This window comes from Atractosteus spatula, chromosome 3 (genome assembly GCF_055471065.1).
Source record: "Atractosteus spatula isolate fAtrSpa1 chromosome 3, fAtrSpa1.hap1, whole genome shotgun sequence".
Lineage (NCBI taxonomy): Eukaryota > Metazoa > Chordata > Actinopteri > Semionotiformes > Lepisosteidae > Atractosteus > Atractosteus spatula.
Genome location: NC_142708.1, coordinates 42,570,234 through 42,593,494, shown reverse-complemented (window position 1 = coordinate 42,593,494; position 23,261 = coordinate 42,570,234). Strand labels below are relative to the sequence as shown.

General features: G+C 37.3%; 1 protein-coding gene across 2 annotated transcripts in view; it reads left to right on the top strand.

Annotated features, from left to right (window-relative positions):
• The window catches only part of uhrf2 (ubiquitin like with PHD and ring finger domains 2), a 147,193-nt gene that overhangs the window by 97,782 nt on the left and 26,150 nt on the right, over window positions 1-23,261 (top strand). For both annotated transcript variants that reach the window (XM_088910809.1, XM_088910808.1), the window contains one exon: window positions 13,342-13,560. In XM_088910809.1, the coding sequence (XP_088766935.1) occupies window positions 13,342-13,560 (219 nt within the window). The remainder of the gene's footprint in view (window positions 1-13,341; window positions 13,561-23,261) is intronic.

The window sequence follows — 23,261 nt, the reverse complement described above, 5'->3', positions numbered from 1 at the left end:
CACTCAGTGTTTTCAGGTCTTCAATCAAAATCTAATCTTAGATAAAGGGAACTTGGTCAACAAATAACACTTTTTTTCTTATTTCATTTATTTAACTAACAAAGTTATTAACACCAACTGGCACTGTGTGAAAAACTAATTGCCACCTAGTTAAATCAACCCAATTAAAGGGATAATTAGACTCAGCTGATTGAACACAGCCAGGCTTGATTACAGCCAGCCCTGCTCAATATAAACCTCACTTACTGTATTTTGACCCTTACCATCAAACTGTCACCTTACCACCAAGCTGCCAGCACAAAGATTCAACAAGCACATTATATCATGATCAAAGGAAATTCCTGAAGAGATCAGGTAAAAAAAGTTGTTGATATATATCAGTCTGGAAAGGGTTACAAAGCCATTTCTAAGGCTCTGGGACTCCACCGAACCACAGTGAGAGCCTAATCTAGAAATGGAGAACACTGGGAACAGTAGTGAACTTTCCCAGGAGTGGCCGGCCTGCCAAAATTTCTCCAAGAGCTCAGCATAAAATCCAGGAAGTCACATAGGATCCTAAAAAAAAACATGCAAAGAACTGTAGGCTTCTCTTGCCTCAGCTAAGGTCAGTGTTCATGAATCCACAATCAGAAAGAGATTGGGCAAATATGGGCTTCATGGGAGAGTATCTCTTATTTGCCAAGAAGCACCTGGATGATCCGCAAGCCTTTTGGGTGAATGGTCTATGGACAGATGAGTCAAAAGTGGAACTTTTTGGACGACATGGGTCCCATTATGTCTGGAGTAAAGCAACCACAACAATTCACAGTAAGAACATCATGCCAACAGTCAAACATAGTGGTGGTAGTATGATGGTGTGTGGATGCTGTGTTTGCTTAGAACACCCTCCCTCCTGCCTCAGGACCTGGACAACTTGCCATAATTGAAGAAACCATGAATTCTGCTCTGTTTCAGAAAATTCTTAATGTCTGGTCATCTGTCCGTGAGCTGAAGCTGAAGCGTAGTTGGGTCATGCAGCAAGACAATGATCCAAAACACAAAAGCAAGTCCACATCAGAATTGCTGAAAAGAAGCAAAATTGAAGTTTTGGAGTGACCTAGTCAAAGTCCAGACGTAAACCCAATAGAGATGCTGTGGCAAATCTGAAATGAGCACTTCATGCTCCAAAACTTACCAATGTTTCTGAATTAATGCAGATATGCGAGGAAGAGTGGGCTAAAATTTCTCCACAGTGATGTGAAAGACTGATATTGAATTATAGGTAGTGTTTGGTTGCAGTCATTGCAACTAAAGGTGGCGCAACCGGTTATTAAGTGCAATTACTTTTTCACACAGGTGATGTGGGTGTTGGATAACTTTGTTTATTAAATAAATGAAATAATAATGAAAAAGTGTTATTTGTTCGCTCGGGTTCCCTTTACTTAATATTAGATTATGTCTAAAGATCTGAAAACATCCAGTGTGACAAATAGGCAATAATAGAAGAAATACTTTTTCACGGCACTGTACATGATAAAGTATATGAAACCAGTGATGTTTTTAAAAATCCCTAAAAATATAAACAGATTTCAACTTTATAAATATTTTCTTTACCTTACAGTAACATATAAACATGAAATAGTGTTGTAATGTTTCATTTATTAAATGCAATATATTAAATTATTAATATAAAAATGTCTGTTTTGTGAAATAAATAGGGCTCAGGCTTTGACTGCATGAGCAAGTGGGTGTCTGCATCTCCTCAGGAAGAAAAGTAAATATGACCAAATCTGTCTGCTTTTGGTATGTAAGCAGCAAACTTACAATGTTTTATTGTATTATATTTAAGATAATGATTATTGTTTATCGATCAAACCATTTTCTAAATTGCTTTATCAGTACAGGGTCGCAGGGGAAACAGAGCCTATTCCAGCAAGCAGTGGGCACAAGGCAGAATACATCCTGGAGAGGACGCTGGTCCATCTCAGGGCACAGACACAAACACAGGCATGCACACGCTCATACCAGAACCCAATTAACCTGCAAGTGGGTCTTTCAACAGTGGGAGGAAACCAGAGCACCTGGAAGAAACTTTTAAGAGAACATGAGGAGAACATAAAAGCTTCACACACATAGAACCCTAGGAATTGAAACCAGTGCCCCAGCAAGGTCAGAATGCCAACCACTGGGCCACTGTGCTGCTTATTGTTTATTTCCTTTTCCAAATTAATAATGTCCAAATTAATAAAGATGTCTTGTGACACAAAAGGTTTTAGAATATTAAACAGCTGGTATGGGATAGTATTTAGTCATTTGTGCATTATATTTGAATATTTAATTGATATAGTTTAATGTGAATTGTGTAAAGAAATAATTTATATAGTTTAATAGCTTACATTTCTTATGTCTATTGACTACTGACTACTGCTGCCCTCTAGTGACATGCAAGAGACCTCCCTTCCCCCAGTTGCACTATGGTCCTTTTTCCTTTTTTGCTGTTACATACCATACCTCTTCATACATGCTACAAGCTCACATATTCCCTTGGCATGATAACACCAATGACTGAGTGACAAATGGTATTTAACTGGTTGATATTTCTGAATTGTGAAAGTAGATAACTATACAAACAACACTAACCAAAGTGGAATTTACTGTGGTATAACTGGAACTGAAAATGCTTTAATTATTTAACAGATACAACATTGACTACTACCACTGTACGAATAGATAATATTTTGGAAAAGTTAGGTTTTGTTCAGGCAATGTGACAACATCAGTTTATATTGTCAATGAAAATAAATGTTTTGTACTTTTGTAAACCCAACCCTGGTCATAAATTAGCGTTAGCCTCTGTCACCATCGAGGATACAGTGTTTTGTGTGTATACTACTAAGAAGTGAAATATGTTGCATTTTATGAAGTACAGTAATATAAAAAAAATAAACTGTACTGTTGCTGAATATCTCTGAGATTCCCAGACTCAGTGAAGCCAACTTGAATCCTCCCCTTTATTACCCTCACATCTTTATGGCTTTTCATTGTAGTTCATGATTTGATCTCTTGTCATCTCAGATGAGAAGCAGAAACAGCTTTGTTGTGCTATTAGCAACAAGCCTCTTTTTAAAGACAGTTCCATTCCATTCATAGTGGAATGATGTTTAATTGAAGTTGTCTTGTGCCTAAAATGATACTGCCTTATGCTACAAAAAGTAGCTTCTGATTAAAACTTCATATGTAAAAGATTTCTAAATGTGAAACAAAATCACAACAGGGTACTTGCCGCTGCCACCATTAGCGACTGAGTTGGATAGGCAGCAATCAAAAGGATGTGGGTTTCAAATTGTAGTGGTTTCGTTGAACTGAAATTTATAAGTGATCAGTATTCCTGAAAAACAGAAATGGCCTTTTCTTCAGTTTATTCTCCCTATTTGTATTTAAAGAATCAGTTAATAAAATGATTGTTAAATATTGTAACATTATACCTGTAATATTGATTATTTACAAAGACACAAACTATAAAACACAGCATTTTGCTAAATATTAACCTGTAAGTCACACTCTCTCCTTTGTTCGTGTGTGCAAGGCAACACTTAAGTCTCCTTCCGTTGGCTACTTAGTCCTCAGTAGAATCTAGAGGCTATAGTTCATTGACTTTCAGAGATAATAGATATATAGTCATTTGTATTGATATGAACATATAAATGGTGTAACAATTCATGTATTTTATATAAAGTATCACCCATAACTGCAATATATTAGCTATCAGGATTCATTATGTGACTGAAAGTCACAAGTGTAGTAGTGTGTGGCTACTGTTGAAAGGGATTCAACACACCAACCTGGAACACCTGTGATGCATGCTGTGCATCAGGTTTCAGCTGATGTCTGTTGGAATTCTGTCCCATTCATCACATATGGCCTAAACAAGCATGTGTCTGCTCAATGGTCTCTTGAGTTGTAGATGCCACTTGAAAACCCAGCTCATCGCACAGTGTTCAAATGGGCTCAAGTCTGTTGAGATGGGCATCCGTATTATACTGTAGCTATCACATTCTCATCTCACAAGAAAACCACGGTTACATTAGCAGCATGACAATGTGTGTATTTCCACCTTGAATGTTTTCAACTTGGGATGAGCCTGCAGGAAGGGCAGCAAGTGAGGTCTCGGCACATTATCAATGTAATACTGTACTAAGCAGTCAAGTTTCCAGTAATCATTTGACGACAAGACGCAGCTGCCCAGAACATCACACTTAGCCTTTCCTATTGATTTGTTTGTTGTACACAACAATTAACATATCATTATGTGTCTGTTGTTTGTTCTGGTGATCACTACAAACTTTTATTAATTGATAAACAAAGACATGGTTTCATTGCTATTTACAGTAAACAGAAAGTTGTCCAGCGTCAAATATAGTCCAGCCTCCTATTGTATATACTGATGGAACAAAGGCATTCTCTTGATAAGTGAGTAATGTTGGTTCTTTTTTGTGTTTTTCTTTCTTGAATTTCACCAGCCTTGACATTCAACAGGTTATATTGACTCACTACATGTGCTCAATAAATGAAATGATATACTGCTTGTACAGCGCTTATAACCACTAAAGCAGTTTATCATGATCCATTTATCAAGATGAAGTCAAAAAATTCAGTCAATATCCATAATATGTATACTTTATTCCCTTAAAAACAAACATGCATATTGCAAACATGCAGGTTTCTTTTGAAGCTCATTATATATGTTTATGATCAGGCTCAATATTTCATTTTTTTCTCGGGAAATGCACTACTTGAATTTATAATTCCTGACAATAGGTAGTTTGCCAAAGCTGTGCCCTGAGATAAAAAATGTATTTTTAAATTTATATTTTAAATGAAGTGTTGTTTGTGTGATTGCACTTCAGAAGAGTACTCCATTGTAACCATCTCAATTTTGAAGAATCTCTATTTTTTCTGTATTTAAAATAATTTACTTGGGAAGTACTTTTTAAGTTTCAGTGTTTCAATATTGCTTACACCTAACCCTAATTAATGCAAGTCCGTTTTACAAAGGAAGTGTGATTTTTGAAAGACCACTTGTCATTCAGGCCCAGCCACAGAGGGGTTAATGCACTCATTCTAAATTGCAACCTATGCATGTGCTCATTTTGCCTGCAGCTAGAGGAGGAATTTGGAATCTTCTCTTTCTGGCAAATTCATTCAGAGGGAGAGGTTTCCATAGTTACCAAGACCTAAGGAGCATTACTTTGCCAGTCGTAAATGCTTAAAATTTGAGCTGAGTTCACAGGTTTTAACAGTTGGTCTGACCCAAGTTAAGGTGGAGGAATACTGATTTTCGGTGTACTGTACATTTTCAGGTTAAACAGAATAAAACTGCTTATGTCTTGTAGTTTAAAACCATATAGACTGGTACAGACAGTGACAAAAGTGATTTTTCTTCCTGTTTCATGTTCAGATTTGGTTTCTATTGGTATGCTTTGTAAAACATATTGTAAATTTAATTCATGACAGTTTTTTGTCTGAATCTTCCGTTAGGCACAAAACACAAATTGCTGTTTGCAATATGTTCCTTACAATTATTTTTGACATATTACAGAATCTAAAACCGAGGAGAGTGTGTCTTAAATGTTAGAAGCCTTCTTGATTTTTTCTTTGGTATACTTCAGGCATGTAAGAAAGGTACTAGTCAATGTAAATTGGGTAATAAGATTTATAATCTTCGAGCTGTCACAGTACAACATCGGTAACCCTAGTAAAATCTCCACAATGCTATACAAAGGTACTTTTATCCTGCAAAAGAAAGACCAACCAGTTTGAATTAGTAACTGTCTGTATAATTCTGTCAGGCTTAAAACAAATGGTCATTAATAGCAGTCATAGAAATAATAACAAAGAAAAGTTCATGTTGAATTTTATCGCCTTTCAGTATAGTAACACCGTTAATGATAAAAGTATTGGTGGTAATCATTATAATAATAATGTGTTTTAGTATTCTTTACAGAGTTTTGTTTGAGCTTTCTCTTCATTGTATTCTTGCATGATTGTGCCAGTTTGATTAGTGTTGCATGAGAGATCGAGAGAGAGGTCGATTATATCCAACTAGGCTAGAGAGTGGATGATGGAAAAGAGGAGATATTGGTCAAAGGGTACATTCCAGTTGCAAAACTAGTAAAAACATAAAACCTACAGCCCAGCCCAAGTGTCTTCAGTCTTTTATAAACCTTATAGTTTATAAAAGTCTTTCAACAGACCTTGACCCTGTCTTCCAGAGTTCATACTTTAAGTATTTGGTGATTATACAATACAATCCTATGCAATACATAGCTAGACACCCACCTCTAAATGTAACTTGTGACCTTAACTGTATGGTGATGAGGTCAGACTTCTCTAATAAAGGGGTTGTAAAGACACTGAACCTTTCTTTTTTGTCCCATGTGCCTTCTTAATTCTTAAAATCTAGTGAGGTTTTGTCCAGGTAAATGTGAAAAGGTAGCATTAAGGATTTTGTTTTCTTAATGTACTGTATAAGGTTTAGCACCTTATATAGGTATGCTATAGGAGTTAGACTTTGATCCACAAGTGGAATCTCAAGGATGTGCTGTTGGATTAAAAAAGATGGTCTTATTTTTTTTACTATTTTGGTGTTAATTTAAAAGCAGTTGATGAAGCAGTTCTTCAATTTTTATTTTTAATATGTACTGACATGGTCTTCCCTTTACATAGTAGAATGCAGGCTGTATATGAATCTTAATCTATCCTTATTCTTCATTTATGTGTTATATGGAAGAACATGAGAATGATTACAGACAAGAGGATGCCTTTCGGCCCATCTAATGTTTGCTCTCTAGTGTATTATCCCTACGTGTTTTGAAAATCTCATTCATCAATTTCTTGAGAGAAGTCAAGACATCAGTTTTGCAAATATGGCTGTTCCATACTCTTAACCCTTTGAGCAAAAAGTTGCCTCAGTTTTATAAGCATCTTCTCATATTTTCCAATTCTACTTCGTCTTTCTCCACTTCCTCTAGTGCTTATTCTGAAGAACTTTGATGGGTTAACTTTGTCAAGTCATTTGAGTATTTTGAATACTTGAATTAGGTCCCCCTTCAGTTTTCTCACTCCCAAGGCTAAAAGTATTAATAAAAATACTTTTAGCCTGTTAGAGTAGATAGGATGTTCCTTTAAGTCTGGGAATGTATAGTCTAGGTGCTCTTTTTTGGACAGATTCCAGAGCACCAATATCTTTGTTATTAATGTTGTGGCCAACATTGTACATAGTATTCTAAATGAGGTCTTACTAATCCATTATACAATTTTAACATAACATTCCTTGATTTGCATCCTACAATTTATCTAGATGTAACTATATATTCTGTCGTTTTATCATTTTTTCTAGGTGCTCTCATGATAGTATCATCTACAAGTTTTTACTTTTACAGTTTAATTCAAAAAGTGTGAAAGATTTTGTTATTACAATAAATGGTAAGGAAGTGAAAGTAACATTTACATTATTACATCACAGACTGATACAGTGAAAGTGGTTGTTGCGGAAGGGTCTCTTCCCAGGAGACTGTGCCCGATACACCTCTGGCTGGAGGCGCCCAAGAGTCATCATCACCAGATGCTCGAATTACCTCAACTGGCTCCTCTTGATCCAGAGGGCAGTGACTCTACTACAAGGTCCTCCTGGACTGCAGACCTCCAGCAGCCTTCCAGAGAAACCTCATTTCCACTTCTTGTACCTGTGGTCTCATAGACCCTGAGGTCTTAAATCTGTATTTTCTAAACTGTACCATAAAGAGACCACCTTTTTTGTAGTTAAAATACAGTAACTCCACAGACTTTCATCTGGCAATTTCCTGGCTGATGCTGTGCCAACCAATCCTAAAGTTGTTTAGGAGAAGCCAGTGTCATGATTATTACCAGTTCCAGTCTAGTCCAAAGCCCAATATATATGTCCAGCATGTAAAGCTCATTCAGTGCTCTAGATTTACTTCAATATACTCTAAGACAAAACTAAAGTCTCAGATAAAACAGCAATCATTCTCATTCATTATGCTTTGTTTGTTTCAGCTGAGAGCTGCTTTTGCCTTAGAAGAGGTCAATGAGTTTTATGTGAGCAGAAAAAAGCTTTAGCTCTGCAGAAAATAGATGGAGGGCCTTGTTTTGAACCTTGCCTCACTTTATTCTCCTCTTACCACAGAGGAAATAAGTCTGCCAGCAATGTAAGTTCATAGAAAGTGCATTTGTGTCTGTGAAATAACATTGATATTCTAGACATGCAGAAAAAAAAAGTACAGTCTGGGTGAAATAGTGTATGAATTTTGAAATGGATGTGTAGTGCTAGTGTTATATACAGTGCCTTGCAAACTTATTCACACCCTTCAAATGGTGTCCCGTTTTATTGAATTACAAGTGATGTCATTAAAGTGAATATTTTTAATCAAACCCTGAATGCAAAAACTAAAATAAGTTTTGTTTAAAAATATTCAGTTTTAAAATTGTATATACAGTACAGTATATACTGTAATTTGCAAATTCAACTAAAAGAGGCAGTATTGAAAGATGGGTGAATATTTATGCACTTGTGAAATGCCTTTTAAATTGTCTTTGCTAGAGGTTTATGAATGTTTGAATGAGTATCTGTCCAAGAAATAATGCTTTTTCATTAGAGAAAGAGAGGGATTCACTTTCTAGATTACGTATTTAGAAGGATGGTCTTCATTGTTCCAGGAGCTGCAATCTCATATTTTTCATTCTGCAATCTTCACTATGTCTAATGTTGCCTGGGCAGGTTGTGTGTAAGGTTGACTACATATATAATAGTATATATGTATTATACATGTATAAAAGTTTATTTTTCAGGGCTAAACCAAAGAGATTGGCTTCTTCTGTTTTTCTGTTAGAAGCTTCATACAAAAAAACAGCTATTACTGTTTTGAAGAAGAAATGGAATATTACAGATGACTGTGTTTTCCTGGTCAATATTTGCCTTCCAAATATCTTAGTAAGCAACTTTTTCAATCTTCTTCATAGCGTGAGCTTGACCTGTGTCCTCATGTGTCTGTTCCAGACCAGATTAGTGCTTGCTCACACAAGTGGTGCTCCTGCTGAATGATGATTCTGGTCATAGTCTTAGTCTTTTACTGCCCCAGGAACAGATCTATTTGTCTGGCTGCATTGAAGCTAAAAGGATGTTGGTGTTGGACAATTCTGCTTTCCCTTCCCCTGGCATCATTGGATCCTGGCTTTTTATATATTATTTATATAGAGCTTTCTGTTTTCTGGGTTCATGATGCCAGGTGGAAGATTGAAAAAACACTCTTCGTAGAGGAGGGTAATATTGTTTTGTGTGGATTTCTGTATTTGATTTGTTGCATTCCGGCTTAAACTGAAAAATATTTTTAAAATACATTTTATTTTACCTCTTATACATAGCATATGCATGACCATACTATATTAATGCTGTAGGTAGGCCTGTAGGAATTCAGTCCTTCTCCTTCAGTTTTCTGAATATTGAAGGGTAGGTTTTAGCTTCAACTTTTCTGTCTTTTATGATCTTCATTAGCTGAAACATTTTCTTTTTCCTCATTAACCTTGTATTTCAGGGTCTGGAACTATGTTAATCAAATATCTTCTTCTTGTGATTTGCTTTGTGATTCGCTTTAATTTTTTTGTTTTTTTACTGCATGCAGTATTTTTGCTTCCCTTATATAATCACAAAAAGACTATTAAGAGATTGATAAGTGTTTTCAAGCTTATTCTGTTTTAGAGTGTTGTATTGGACAGTGCAGTGTTTCCTGGTCTCTTAGGAGTTCAAACTGTTTGCCACTGCAGATATGTTTTCTATTGATGGGTAAAATGAAATGCAGCTCTACACAGATTATTGAATACTTACAATTTGTGTTCTGATATGGATTCCATAAAAACAAACTATTTGATATTTGAGGAAACTTATATATAAAGTGCAGATTAATTTGTATAATAGAATGTTTTAGGACTCGATTTTTTGGCAAATATGACCACAGACAAGTGAAATAAAAGAAGAATATTCATGATCATGATAATCATGAAATGCAATGAAAAGTGTCCTCAGGGACTCACTAGGTTTAAAGAGCATGGCACATGGTGTGGTGTGAGTCATGCAATGGACAACTTACTGGTTCTGATGGGTGAGTCTGGGATGACATCCTAACTTGCCAGGATAGGCTCCAGCTCCCCTTCTAAGAAGAAGAACCACTAAAAATGGATGGATGACATCTAGTGCTCTTATTCTATCACAATGATCAACAAAATATTGACTGTAGCAAGAACAATCTTATGAGCTTAGTCAAAGTACAGTTGCCCAGATATAGCAGCTGTGCAAAACAGGTGAAACAGGAGACAGTAACACTTTGGTGTACAGACTAAAATCACATTTGCGCTGCATTAAAATTGGGGCTTTATAAACTTTATTTTGAAAATTCACAAACACTAGATTCTGATTTTGTATACTATTATTAGTTTATTTTGACTAAAATAACAGAAGTGGAGTTTAATGATTAGATAACATTATTTGCTTTTCTGTAAACCGATCTTTTGTACAAGACTTTTTAGTTCATGAATCCTGTGCAATAAGAGCCTTAATTAAATTGTAAGGTACAAAGTGAACTGTGATTTCCATATTGGGGGAAAAAAGAGCATCTTCAGGGCAGTGAAATCATATTGTGTTGGACCTTCTCACATCAGTTTGTTGCTGACTTGTATTAATTTCACAGTATCAAGTGTTGCCAAGTGACAAGGCTCTGGTCGAGATTTGAATTTTGCCCCTGGCAGTGTTTCTCCACATATCATGTAAAGAGTGACTGCTTTCCTTGGCATACTTTTGATTGGACTTGGTTCAAGGCTGTGTTTTGCGTTTCTCCTGAAATGTGAAATATCTTGAAATCAAGTCAATGCACTTTTTCTAAAATTCTATGGAAGTAGGTAATCTATATCATTATAGATGGTTAATGCACTTTGATCCACAAATCTTGAACATTTTAAGTTTTAACTAATAGTCTGTATTAGATTCTCACAATGTACTGTGAAACTTAATACAATGATTTAATTTATGGTCAACAGAAGTCAAATTGAGTGAGATTATGATATGTGGGATCAAATTACAGTACAGTAGCTGAAATCTTAAAACAACCCAACATCTAGTTTTGTCCAGCTATCTTATTATTTAGCTAATGTTTTCCATGAGTTCTGCATTTAATATACTTTAACAGAGGAAAGCCAATTTGCTTGCTTACAGTGTAGTTGTATCACATCTGTAACTTCTTATATCACATCTGTAAACCAAAAAATTGTAACACCTCGGTAAATGAGGGACAGCAAGTATAGTGAAATATATTGAATGCAAGGGCTTCAAATCCAGTGTGGTTAATATGTTAATTAAGCAAATTGAATCCTGTCATGCTTAGTATGTTTATCATGTATATGTTCTGGACAGGCCTGGTTGCCTATAATTATGGCTATTTTCTCCATTCGTTGGAGGTTTCATTTCACACCTCTCTACACCTATTCTGACTTCACACCTCTTGTTTGGCGGTGTGAGGTTAGTGGGAACCGAAAGAAAACAAAAGGAAAATTGTGCCGTTACAAAGGGTGACACTGCGCCGTCGGTGAAGAGCAGCGCCCAAGCTGGACTTACCCTACTAATGGGGTCTAGCCTGGAAAAAGAACCCTCCTTGGCGGGGGGGCAGAATAGACTTGCCCTGTTTAGTGGGGTCCAGTCTGGGAGCAGGCAGGGAGCACAAGGCCAAAAATAAAAATAAAACTTGTGAAAAGGAACAGCCTGCCCTAGTGAGAAAATTTAGAGGAGAAGTAGTCTGTCGTTAAGAGAAGGGGGAAGGTGTGATCCTAGCTGCAGGATAATTTTGGTTTCTGTAGTCTTTTTGATGTATGAGTTTGGAAAACTGTCTTTGAGAACACAGGCGGAGAGATTAGAGTGGTCATGGCCGTCAGAGGTGAAATGAGAGACAATGGGCTTGGAGAGATCTTTAATCTTCACAGCCCTAAGATGTTCTCTGAAGCGGTCTCCGAGTCTCCTTCCTGTTTCTCCAATGTAGATGGCTGGGCATTTACTGCAAGAGATACAGAAAAAAAGGTTGCTGGAGGTACAAGATGCTATCTGGGTGATCCAAAATTATCATGAGGGGCCTTGAATGAGTGTGGTGTTAGATGTGTACTTGCAGGTGATACAGCGAGCTCTGTTGCGAGGGAAAGTGCCTGGTGTGGATGGTTGCTGAGGGCGGTCAAGAGAGCTGTGAACAAGAAGGTTATGCAGATTAGGTGGTCGGCGATATGAGATGATGGGGCGGTCAGAAAAGAGGGCCCCAATGGAGGGATCATCCTGTAGGTGGAAGAGTTGTCGTTAATAGTCCTGGGGATAGGAAGTGTGTTGGGGTGGTAGGGAAGCACCAAAGGAATGCGGTTGTTATGGCGGGAGTTCCTGATAGAGTTGATGGTCCGAGGGGTGTTTTTGGCTCGGGCAAGGGCCCTGTCAATAACACTGCTGGGGTATCCTCTGTTGATGAAAAAAGAGTACATTTTGAGGGCTTGGTTCTGGAAGTTGATGTCGTCGCTGCATAATCGTTGTAGCCGAAGGAACTGTGAAAAAGGGAGAGAGATTTTAGTGTGTTTAGGGTGAAATGAGCTATACAGGAGATAGCTGTGTGAATCCATGGGTTTGTAATAAACCGAAGAGTCTGGGGTAGTTGATGGAGTAGTTGGTGTCTAGAAACAAAAGAGTAGTGGAAGATATGTTAACTGTATATTTGAGGGACAGGTGGAAGTTGGAGAAATGATGCAGAAAGCACTCAAGCTGGTCGTTGGAGTACGTGGCGGCACCGATGCAGTCATCAATGTATCGCTTGTGGAGGTAAGGGACATAGCCAGTGTAGGAAGCGATGAAGCGTTCTTCTACCCAGCCGACAAAAATATTGGCGTAGCTGGGTACCATTCTGGTGCCCATGGCAACTCCACTCACCTGTTGGTAAAAAAGGTTATTGAATAAGAAGGCATTTAGTGTGAGGACCAATTCTGCAAGGCGTACCAGGGTGTGGGTGGGTGGTTACATTTTAAATGTATATTTTAAGTGTTGTGGGTGTCTGTAACAAACTATTCGACAATGTTGTTAAAGCCGATATGCTGACTTCTTTCAAGAAATGGCTGGATAATATTGTCAGTTCAGTTAGCTGCTGGCAATCAAAAGGGCTAGATAGGTTGAATTGCCTCTTTTCAGTTATTTATTATATAATATTATATTTATTATATTTGGTGCTTATATATAAACCTTACTTTTACTTCTTTGTTTTCTCCCTTCCTCTCCAGTTATCCTGAAAATGGGGTTGTCGAAATGTGTGCAAACGATGTGAGGCCTCGTGCTCGGACACTGCTGAAGTGGGATCATCTACGAGTTGGCATGGTTGTCATGGTAAACTACAACATCGAGATTCCAGAGGAAAGGGGCTTCTGGTTTGATGCGGAAATCACCTCTTTGAAAGAGATCTCAAGATCAAACAAGGAAGTCAGAGTGAAAATCCTTTTAGGGTAAGAATTTATACAAGACACTTGTTCTGATCTGGTATTTTGGGAGGGGTTCGACTACTTCACCTGTTCTGATTTTCTTCACATCTGTAAAAAACAGAAGGAACCAGTATTGTTAGGAGTAAAAGCACAAATGTAAGTGCATAAAGTAGTATGTATTTTTAGATTATTAGATTATATCAAATTTAATTTTTCCAACCACTTTTGTAACAATCTGTAAGTTACTGTTTGCACACATACAGTTCACTGTACTTAGCTTAGTACTCTCTTCCAACATGCCAAGTGAAATCACATTAGAAGGAGTCCCCTCAACAATTTGTTTAAATGCAAGTTTTCACATTTTTAGTAGTCAGCTTATGATATGGTTTAAATGAGTCCAATATACTGCTCAATACTTATACCTCATGCCACCCATTTGTGTTTAATTCAACATACTGTTCTGTATGATAATACCCTATATTTGGCAGTGTTTATATCATTTGTTACGAAGATGAATCATAGAATGATACTCTCCAAAATGGCCCATCAGGGTTCAGAGAATAGCCTTCTTTTCACAGTATTTGTAAATACAATTGAAAAATGATTAGGTTTACCGATGCACATTTCATGAGTTTCACAGAACAAAACATATTGTATCGCTTTTGGGTTCACGTGGGTATGCACCCTCGCCGCTGCCGCCTCAGGTCAGCCCCCCACCCCTGGGGACACGAACCCAGGCCTCCAGCGTCACTCAACAGGGAACCAGCCAGCTGAGCTAAAGGGAAATCTCCTGTCAGCCTGGCGGCTGAGGTCAAGGGAAGGGCTGTGACGTCACCGCGCTGGCAAGCCAGCTCACACAACCTGTCGTGTCGGCCGTATGCATTATACTCTCCCCTGCGTAGTTCGCTGTCCTCAGCGAAGGGCTATCCTATCCTACTTCTCACACCAATGTAGTATTTTCGGTTTCGGTGAGGACGGACACAGTGACTCAGACATTCGTTGAGTAAAAAATGGCCCTTTATTTTTCAGCACAGCCAGCACAGCACCCCCTTGCCCGCGTGCCAGCAGAGAGAGTGAGAGAGAGAACAAGGGAGTGCCAGGGAGAGCAACACACTCGGGTCTATTCAGGTTGTTACACAGGGATAGGGTGGCAATTGGGTACAAGTACAACGGGGGTGCGAAACCAGGGAACTATTTACAAGAATCCGGGCGATCTCATCAAACTGTACGCCTGTTTTGCAGTGGGTCAGCTGCACTGGTCAGCGGCTTTCCTAGTCCCCACCCTGACCACAACTACTCCCATCCTGCCCCTCGCCGCGTACCCCAGACGGGCACTCTTCAGCCGCAGTGCCAGGCGAATGGGCCTCAATATTCATACTAAAGTTTTAAAGTTATCTCTGTGTTACTGCAAAACCAATAGTAATACCCATAATATAACAAATCATCATTCCAAAGAAATCTGCAACAGCCTGGGTTACTGAACAACACTATTCTTGAATTAAGATTCTCCTTGGTAACAGGTAACGTGACAAGAGAACCACCACACCTGTCCCATTTTTTATGTATTCTTCCTGATGCATAGTCTGTTTTAGTCATGTGTTTTAAAGATTCTTAATCTGTTTTTGTCCTGTTACTAAACAAAACTAAAAATAGAAGTGAGAGGCTACCAACAGCGGAAGACTATTCCAGACTATTTCAACAGATTCAGCATGTTGTGTGTGTAGTGTGTAATATGCTTGATATGGCATCTGCAAGAAGGTTATGCCACTATCCAAAATAGAATGTATTATCATGCTTTCACAGATTGTAGCTGGCTACTCACATTTCTTTTACCAGTATTGCAGTGCCGTCTTCAGTTCTGTTACACTAAAGCATCTCTACCCCACAAGGTTTATATGATAAGTCCGCAGTCACATTCTGCATTTAGTGCTTTATTTCAGTTCAAAACAATTTGGTTCCAAAGAAAAATAAAACATTTATAAAAGAGCATGTTCTGTCGTGATCAGTTCTGGAACGTAATGCCCACCAAGTGAAAATTGCAATAAAAAAGATTCAACTTAGATCTTCTGGTGACTAGTGCCTTTTAAAGCAAAACCCAGTGGACATCAGTTTGTCAAAGCAGTATTTTTAACAAGACAGTTTACATTCTGCTGTTAATCATTAGATGTTAATTGGTGGGTTGTTTGAACTTATTCATACCAATAAATACCACTAATAAAAATGTGCTTTTAGTACTTGACTGGATCTAAATTTAAGTAAATATGATGCTTATTTTTCCTGATTCATTTCTAAAGTTGTCTCATCTGTTCTGTTTGAATGATTTAACAGAATTGAGGAATGAGAGTATTTAAATTATATTATTTAAGATCACCTTAAACTCTGTTCAGGCCAATACAGTAATTATATCTCTTACTTCTATTATATGTACTGTTATGGGAATGATCAAAACTAAATTATAGGATCTTCTATATGTGAATAGTTTCCTAGGGGCTAATTAGCGGATATTTAGAAAAGGAAGGCAATGTGTAACAAACTTGAATGAGTTACAACAGTCATGGTCATGCACGAGCATATGTTCATGTATATTTAGATTTCAGAAAGCTTTTGAAAAAGTTTCTCATAAAAGATATTCTCAGGTGGGAGGCAGTAGTAATTAGTAAACTTTATAGAAGCTGCAAATGAAGTCTGAAAACATTTAGACAAAATTCATCACTGGGAAACCACCCGCAGATGGTGTTCATTAGAATGTAAGTGTGTGCAGTGTTTCCCAAACTGTAGTATGTGCTCAGTGTCTTCATGGGGTATTTTGAGAGATATTTTGTAATGGGAGATTTAATATTTATTTTTTTCCATTATTTTCATTTTTAGTCAGTTGCTTTTTTACTTTTTAACTGATAAGAAATTTCCAACTCACTATACTTAATTTTTAAAAAATGTGGTGACCTTGGTTTTTCTCCTTGTACAGTATATAAAAAATAATTTATGAAGGTTATGTACAAGAAAACATTATCTTTCCTGGACAACAGCTGAAGAGGCTTTTTGTCTGTTTGATAACCTTATCAATGGTCTTGGAAATATTGGGTCAAAATATTTTGGAATTTTACCATAATCGCAAGAGTTGCAAGTTTAGCCTTAAAAAGCAAAATTAACAATTGCATGTTCTTAAAAAAGGCCTTAACTAGCAAATCATAATACTTTGTAGCTGTGTAATTTTTTTTTAAAACTGAAGAAATGATCAGTTTTTCATTGTGTTGTTTTTAAATAAATATACAAATAAAGGGACTTTGAAACATCGGACCCATCTTTGAAGCCACATATTTAAAAAAGGTAGAATTAGAAACTTCCTGTATTACCAGACCATTGTTGTACTATCTATTTTATGAAAAGCAAATTTGCAAACGTGAAAAAGAACCAGGAAATTGTTTTTTAAAGGGGTACTATGTACCGAGTTGACATAGGTAGTTCATAACACTTTTGCAAAACAATATTGGAACCTCTACAGTCTCACACATGCACAGCTCAGAATTATTTGAAAATATTTTAATTTTCACATTAATAATTGAATATACAGTATATCTTAGGAAATCTGTCTTTTTCCAAAACCCTGGTAGAATTCTGGAAGTGGGTGCTGTTGGTGGTGGCTGTGTAGTAGGTCATCACACAGCATTTAAATTACTGTAACTCCAATTATAGTTTCTAAGGTGTTTCCTCAATGTTCAGCATGAACGAGCGTGAAAATGCCACATGCCTTTTCCCATCACTTCAAAATCATGAATAATGTGCATGTTGAACTGTTATCTAATCAGCTATGACAGGCATATATTTGTGCATAGCAGTGTTTTCAATGGGAAAACTATTGATTACTTTATTTCAGGGAAGATAATTGTACAGCATTCTGGTCTCTGATTTGTTTCTCAAAAAGACAAAGTTTCACAATAAAAGCTGTTATCATTGAGAGCATTCGTAACATAAATTGTAACAGCTGTCAGGTAGAAAATCTAGAGCAGCCAGCCAAACAGAATCACTAAGCTTATTGACTTGTTTTTTTTCTATGCAGAAATTGGTTTAACTCAAGTTAATATGAGTACAAAAAATGTTTAAAAACTGAAGTGCCAAACACCATCACACATCTCAGTGGTAAATCGTGTCCACATAAAGTAAAGGACGTATTGAAATTATCTGTGAGTGCTCAAGACATGTGTACTTGTGTCACAGTATCCATTTTATGGCCACCAGAATGTTTTGCAAATTAAAGCTTAGAAGGTCCGTAATTTATTACACCACACAATATATTCCAAGGCAGTCAGTTTGAAGTTTTGAATCACAGTTAACATGGTTTCAAAAAATTCCACAGGGTTTTGTTGTTCTACTGTAGAAATGCTCTTGAGATCCAGGAGCTGAGGCATCCCTCTGTGTCAGGTGAGTATCTGGTGTGTAGACTCAACAAGCCAGCCCTGTGAGTCCTTTCTGACCACTCAGATGTCTGAGTAAACTGGAGGTAATTACTACGGATGGGGTCTGCCTTCTGCCACAAGGCTGAAGCCCAGACCACTGCTTTACAGGACAGCAGCAATATTATATAGACCACCTTGGACAGATCAGACCAGGACCAGGAAATGGAGCCGGTGTAGGAGCAGCGAACTGTGCTGGTACACCAGCAGGGGCAGGGAACTGTGCAGATTCACAGGTGGGAAGTTGAAACATGTCCTGGAACAATGTAGGTGCTGCACAGGACTCCACAGTTCAGCTGCAGTGGTTCCAGATGTTCCTCTTGGTAAATCAGGAGAAACCCTGCTGGGTGGCCATGCACTGGTGTCTGCAGAATCTCCAATGTCTGGCTCTGTTATTTCTGTCAATCAGTTGATGGCAGGTGGCTGAGAAAACCTGCGGTACTGGGTTCAGGTGGGGTCAGATGGAGTCGATCCCCATGGAAACCGAAGACTGGGAGCTCTGCTTGGGCATAACACTTCATAACTTCTCTTATTAGCTCTTACCTGTGTTTTATTTGCTTGAACAAATAAGCTTACCTGAAGATAAACTTCCCTTGAGCTATTTTGCCTTTTATGATTGATCTGTATACATAGAAATTAAGAGATGATTTTTGTTTTATTTGATAGCGCTTTCTCGCATTCACCTCTTTCATAATTGCCACTGTTTCCTGACAAATTATATACACATGCTTGCTTTTGCTTTCTGTTGAAAATTAGACTCTTCCATCATTCATGGACTTTCTAACTCTCATTGTCAACTTTTTGCTGTTGTTATCAAGTGCTATGGAATTAAAGTCCAGAAAACAAAGATCTTCTCATGTATGTGTTACAATTGAAGTAACAAGAACCACTTTCTGTCTTAAAATATCTTAAGCTGACATATTTTGAACTTTGAACACAAGACTGCAGGGACCTGATTCAAAATCCTCAAAGGTATGACAAATAACCCAATGGACTTTTTCCAGAATCAACAGTGAAACAATAACCAAACAACACAAGTGGAAATCATGAGGAGTACATGAGGTATTTGTATGCAGAAAGAATACTGAGAATTGAAGCCAATAGATACCCTGTCTTCTTTTAAGAAATTGAATCCTCAGATAAGTACTAGCAATCAAACATGACAGATGTCTCTGCTCATTTGTAGCACTTCTTGCATGTTTACAGATGAGACCTTTAAAGTTTCTCTCACATTCTTTCTTTAGCTTTCTTACAACATTGTCCTTTAGCCTGTCTTTAAAGACGTTTTAGAATCCATTGTGATCTGTTGTGTTAATTGAGAAGTTGGCTGGAAATTAAATGAAACTTCTCTTCAGGTAAGATTTGGTTCTTCAGAACAAAATAATCCATATGAAGCACAGTAACCAATTAAGGCACACAAATCTTTTCTAACGCTAGTGTCCTTTTCCCTTCGATTATGGTCAGAAAACATTAGATTAACCTACAGCCTTCAGAAAGTATTCACCCCCTTGAATTTTTTTCACATTTTGTTCCCGTTACACCTCAAAATTTTAACACATTGAAATATTTTTATATAACACAATAAATTCAACACAATCAAAAAATATATTTTTTATTCAAGAAGATTCATTGCTCCAGAATGAAAGACTTACATTTTTCATTTGCAAAAGTATTCACCCCCCCTCCCCCACTCCGAGTCAAAACTTTGTACATAGTCCTTTAGCAGCAATTACAGCCGTGAGTCTTTGTGATGTCTGTGTAAGCTTTGCATATTTAGATTGGGGAATTGTTGCCATTTCTGTAAATTTGCTCCAACTCTGCCAAATTAGATGGAGAGCGTTGGTGGACAGCAATTTTCAGGTCATACCACAGGTTTTCAATTGGATTCAAGTCTGGACTCTGGCTGGGCTATTCCAGAATACTAACCTTCTTTTTTTCAAGCCATTCCTTGATAGTTTTTGCAGTGTGCTTTGGATCATTGTCCTGCTGGAAAATTAATCTTCGCCTTAAACACAGATCTCTGGCTGACTGAACCAGGTTCTTCTCAAGGACTGATGTGATCTGCTGTTTTAGTTGTGAGACCTCACAGTCAGTGATATTTATTGTGCAATCAGGACATTGTTAACGTATTTAGTGTGATCTCTCAAGATAATTGAATACCTCACCCAATTTGGGTTGTTAAAATAAAGGGGGTGAATACTTATCTATTAAATAATTTTCAGATTTTTATTTTTAATATAATCCTGAAGACGTCTAAATACTTTATTTCATTTTAACATTATAGAGAATTATTTATACAGGAGTGGATAAAAATCCCATTTAAACATCTTTTCATTTGACTTTGCACACAGTGAAACGATAAATAATCAATTGAGGGTGAATACTTTCTGAAGGCACTGTACATTAAAATGAAGGACCCTCTCCCCTTACTTGTTTGGTTGCCAGAATCAGTTAGAGGGTCTAATTTAGCCATTTCATAAAAGAAGACAGGGTGCTGTCTTCAATAATATGTCTAGGTAACTTACTGCAGATTTCTACTATAGTTTCTGTAGTGTCCTCTGTAGTGTCCTTATTCTGTAGGATCCTCAGTTTTTGAATGCAATTATTTAAAATGTTTAAATAATGAGTTGACTTGACAGAATGAAACCACAGTGCCTATAAAATGTATACACACTGTTTCCAAAGTAACACACTTTGTGCCCTAACAATTGAAATCAAGATATTAAATCAGAATTTACACCCTTTGTTTTTTAACACAACCTTTCAGTGAAAAAAAAAACTTAGATATTCTGAAAAGTTATTATAAATGAAAACTTTGGTGTGACCAATTGCCTTCCAATCAATTTTGATTTAATGTGTTCCAAATCACAAACAAGTTAGTTAGCCTCCACCTGTGTTTGATTGAAGTGATTTTGGCCTTTATGTCAAAGACTGGTCAGTATGTACACGTCAAAATAGTAACCCAGCTCTCTGCAAATCTGGGCTATGTGGGAGTACCTTTGAGGCATACAAAGCAACATGGTGGAGCCATGTGCAAAAACATTTTGTGGTCTCATGAAACCAGGAATGACATTTTTTAGCTAAATGCAAAACATTTTATGAAAACGCAGTACAGTACATCATCAACAGAACGTACTGTAAAGCATGGTGGAGGAAACGGCAGTCTGTTATGGGGGTGTTTTTCTGCAGCAGAGACTGCTGGAAACTGGATAGAGCAAAATCCAGATGTATTCTTGAAAAAAAAACTGCCCTATCCAAGGAAGCTGAAATCGGGAAGGAAGTTTACCTTTCTGCATGATAAATAGCCTAAGCACACAGCTAAAGCAACAGTAGAGCTGCTAAAGAACAGAAAGGTAAATGCACTTGAGTAGTCCTGTCAGATTCCTGATCTTGATCCAACTGAAAATCTGGGGAATGATTTGTAGGTAAGGTTTAAATCTATCAACACTTCCTTTATAAATTGAACAGTTCTGTAATTGCCAGATCTAGGTTTGCTATGTAGGTAAAAACTTATACAGAATTAGGGCTGTAATTCCAGAAAAGGTGCTTTGATCAACTACTGACTCATACTGTAGGTGTGTACACTTATCCAACCTGTTTTTGTAAGCATTCATTGGTAATTACTTTTCAGAATGTCTGAGCATTTGTTTTTCACTTTCAGGTCATATTTTACAAAGTGTAAATAAAGGTAAAATAAATTCTGATTTACAAAATTATTTTTGAAAGGGTGTAGACTTTCTATAGGCTCCGTGACACATACAAAACATGATTAGAATAAATGTCAGTGTGAGGAAATTCTGAGAGATTGCTTATTATGCCTTAAAAGAAACTGATAATGGCAAGTCTAAAAATTGTCCGCAGGAGGCTTATGGTTGTGTAAAGATCTTGTACAGATCCCAGCTTTCATGGCCTTTGACACTCTGCTCACTTTGGAGCAAAGGGAATCATGAGGGAAATACAAAATTACGTGTCACCAGATATAGTGTCAGAGGATACTGTCCCCAGTTGTGGTGCTGACTGAAAATGGAATTGACAGCAGCCCTCAAAGCTTCTTCTGTGTTTGTAGCAAGAATACCTTGCAGCTAAGGGTGAACTAAGGATGGTACAAGTCAGAGTTTTTGATCCTGGTTTCACTCCTCCTGGCATGTTTTTCAGTATTCTGGCCACTGTGATGCTGCTGGGGGTGCGGTCACCATACAAGACCTTGAGTAGGCAGGTTTTGAGACAAAGCTCCTTGAGACAGAAATACATTTAATGGGAGATTTATTTGTGCACACAATATTAACAACTCTATCACAACCATTAGCAACAATAACAAACAAAGACAAAACAAAAACCTACATTAGCTCATGAGTGGAGCTTCTATCTCACTGATTCGTCTACCTAAATACTAGGGATTACTCTGCCCCTGATCTGAGAAAATTTAAAGAAAATGGGGCCCAGAGTCCGTCTTCCTTTATTTCATTCTCTTTTAGTTTGGATTTATTACTTATTACTATTTTCCTCTCTTTCAGTTTTACTTTCTTAGTTTCCTTATTCTCTCTTTCATTTTCCCTTTCTCAGTTGTCCCCTTCTTTTAGATATTGCTCCATTTTCTTCTGCCTTTATGGTACTTCTCTCGACACACGTACTGTAACACAGTTTCCAAATAATATACAACCAACTGATATGCTCTGCTTATGTTACCGATAGCTCTTCGCAGTGCCTCACTTCAGTATAAACTTCCAGTAGTCTAGAAGTCTTTCGCAAGACAACTAGAAAGAAGGTTGTTCTACTCACATGTCAGTGTCACTTCTATTAATCCTTTCTCCTGGGAATTAATACAGTCAGCAGCAGGACTCACATACAGATGCAGCCATTCAAAACAAGCGGGGTATGCTGTGGTAGAACGCGGTGGGCGTGTCGCAGTATACCGCGCTGTACCGTATGCAAATTAGATTGTGTTAATAGTATCCGGAATCACCTTGTAAAACCGGCAGGTGGAGCTAATAAAGCTTAACCTCTCCTGTACAGCATTTGAGCTGTCACCAGAAAACATCCAGTTTCGAATCCTGATCACTGCTAAGGGACAATCTTTATTCAATTAAGAATTTAAGTTGTATACTCTTTAAACATTTAAATTTAAACTGTGTATTACACCATGTTAATCATTATACATTAAAAAGTTGGTATATTTTATGAAAGCAAGATTGCTCAGTTGGACAAAAGTACACAGCCTACCACCTTTATCATAAATATTTTAATTATGCAGAAATATTTTATGCATCAAAGTCT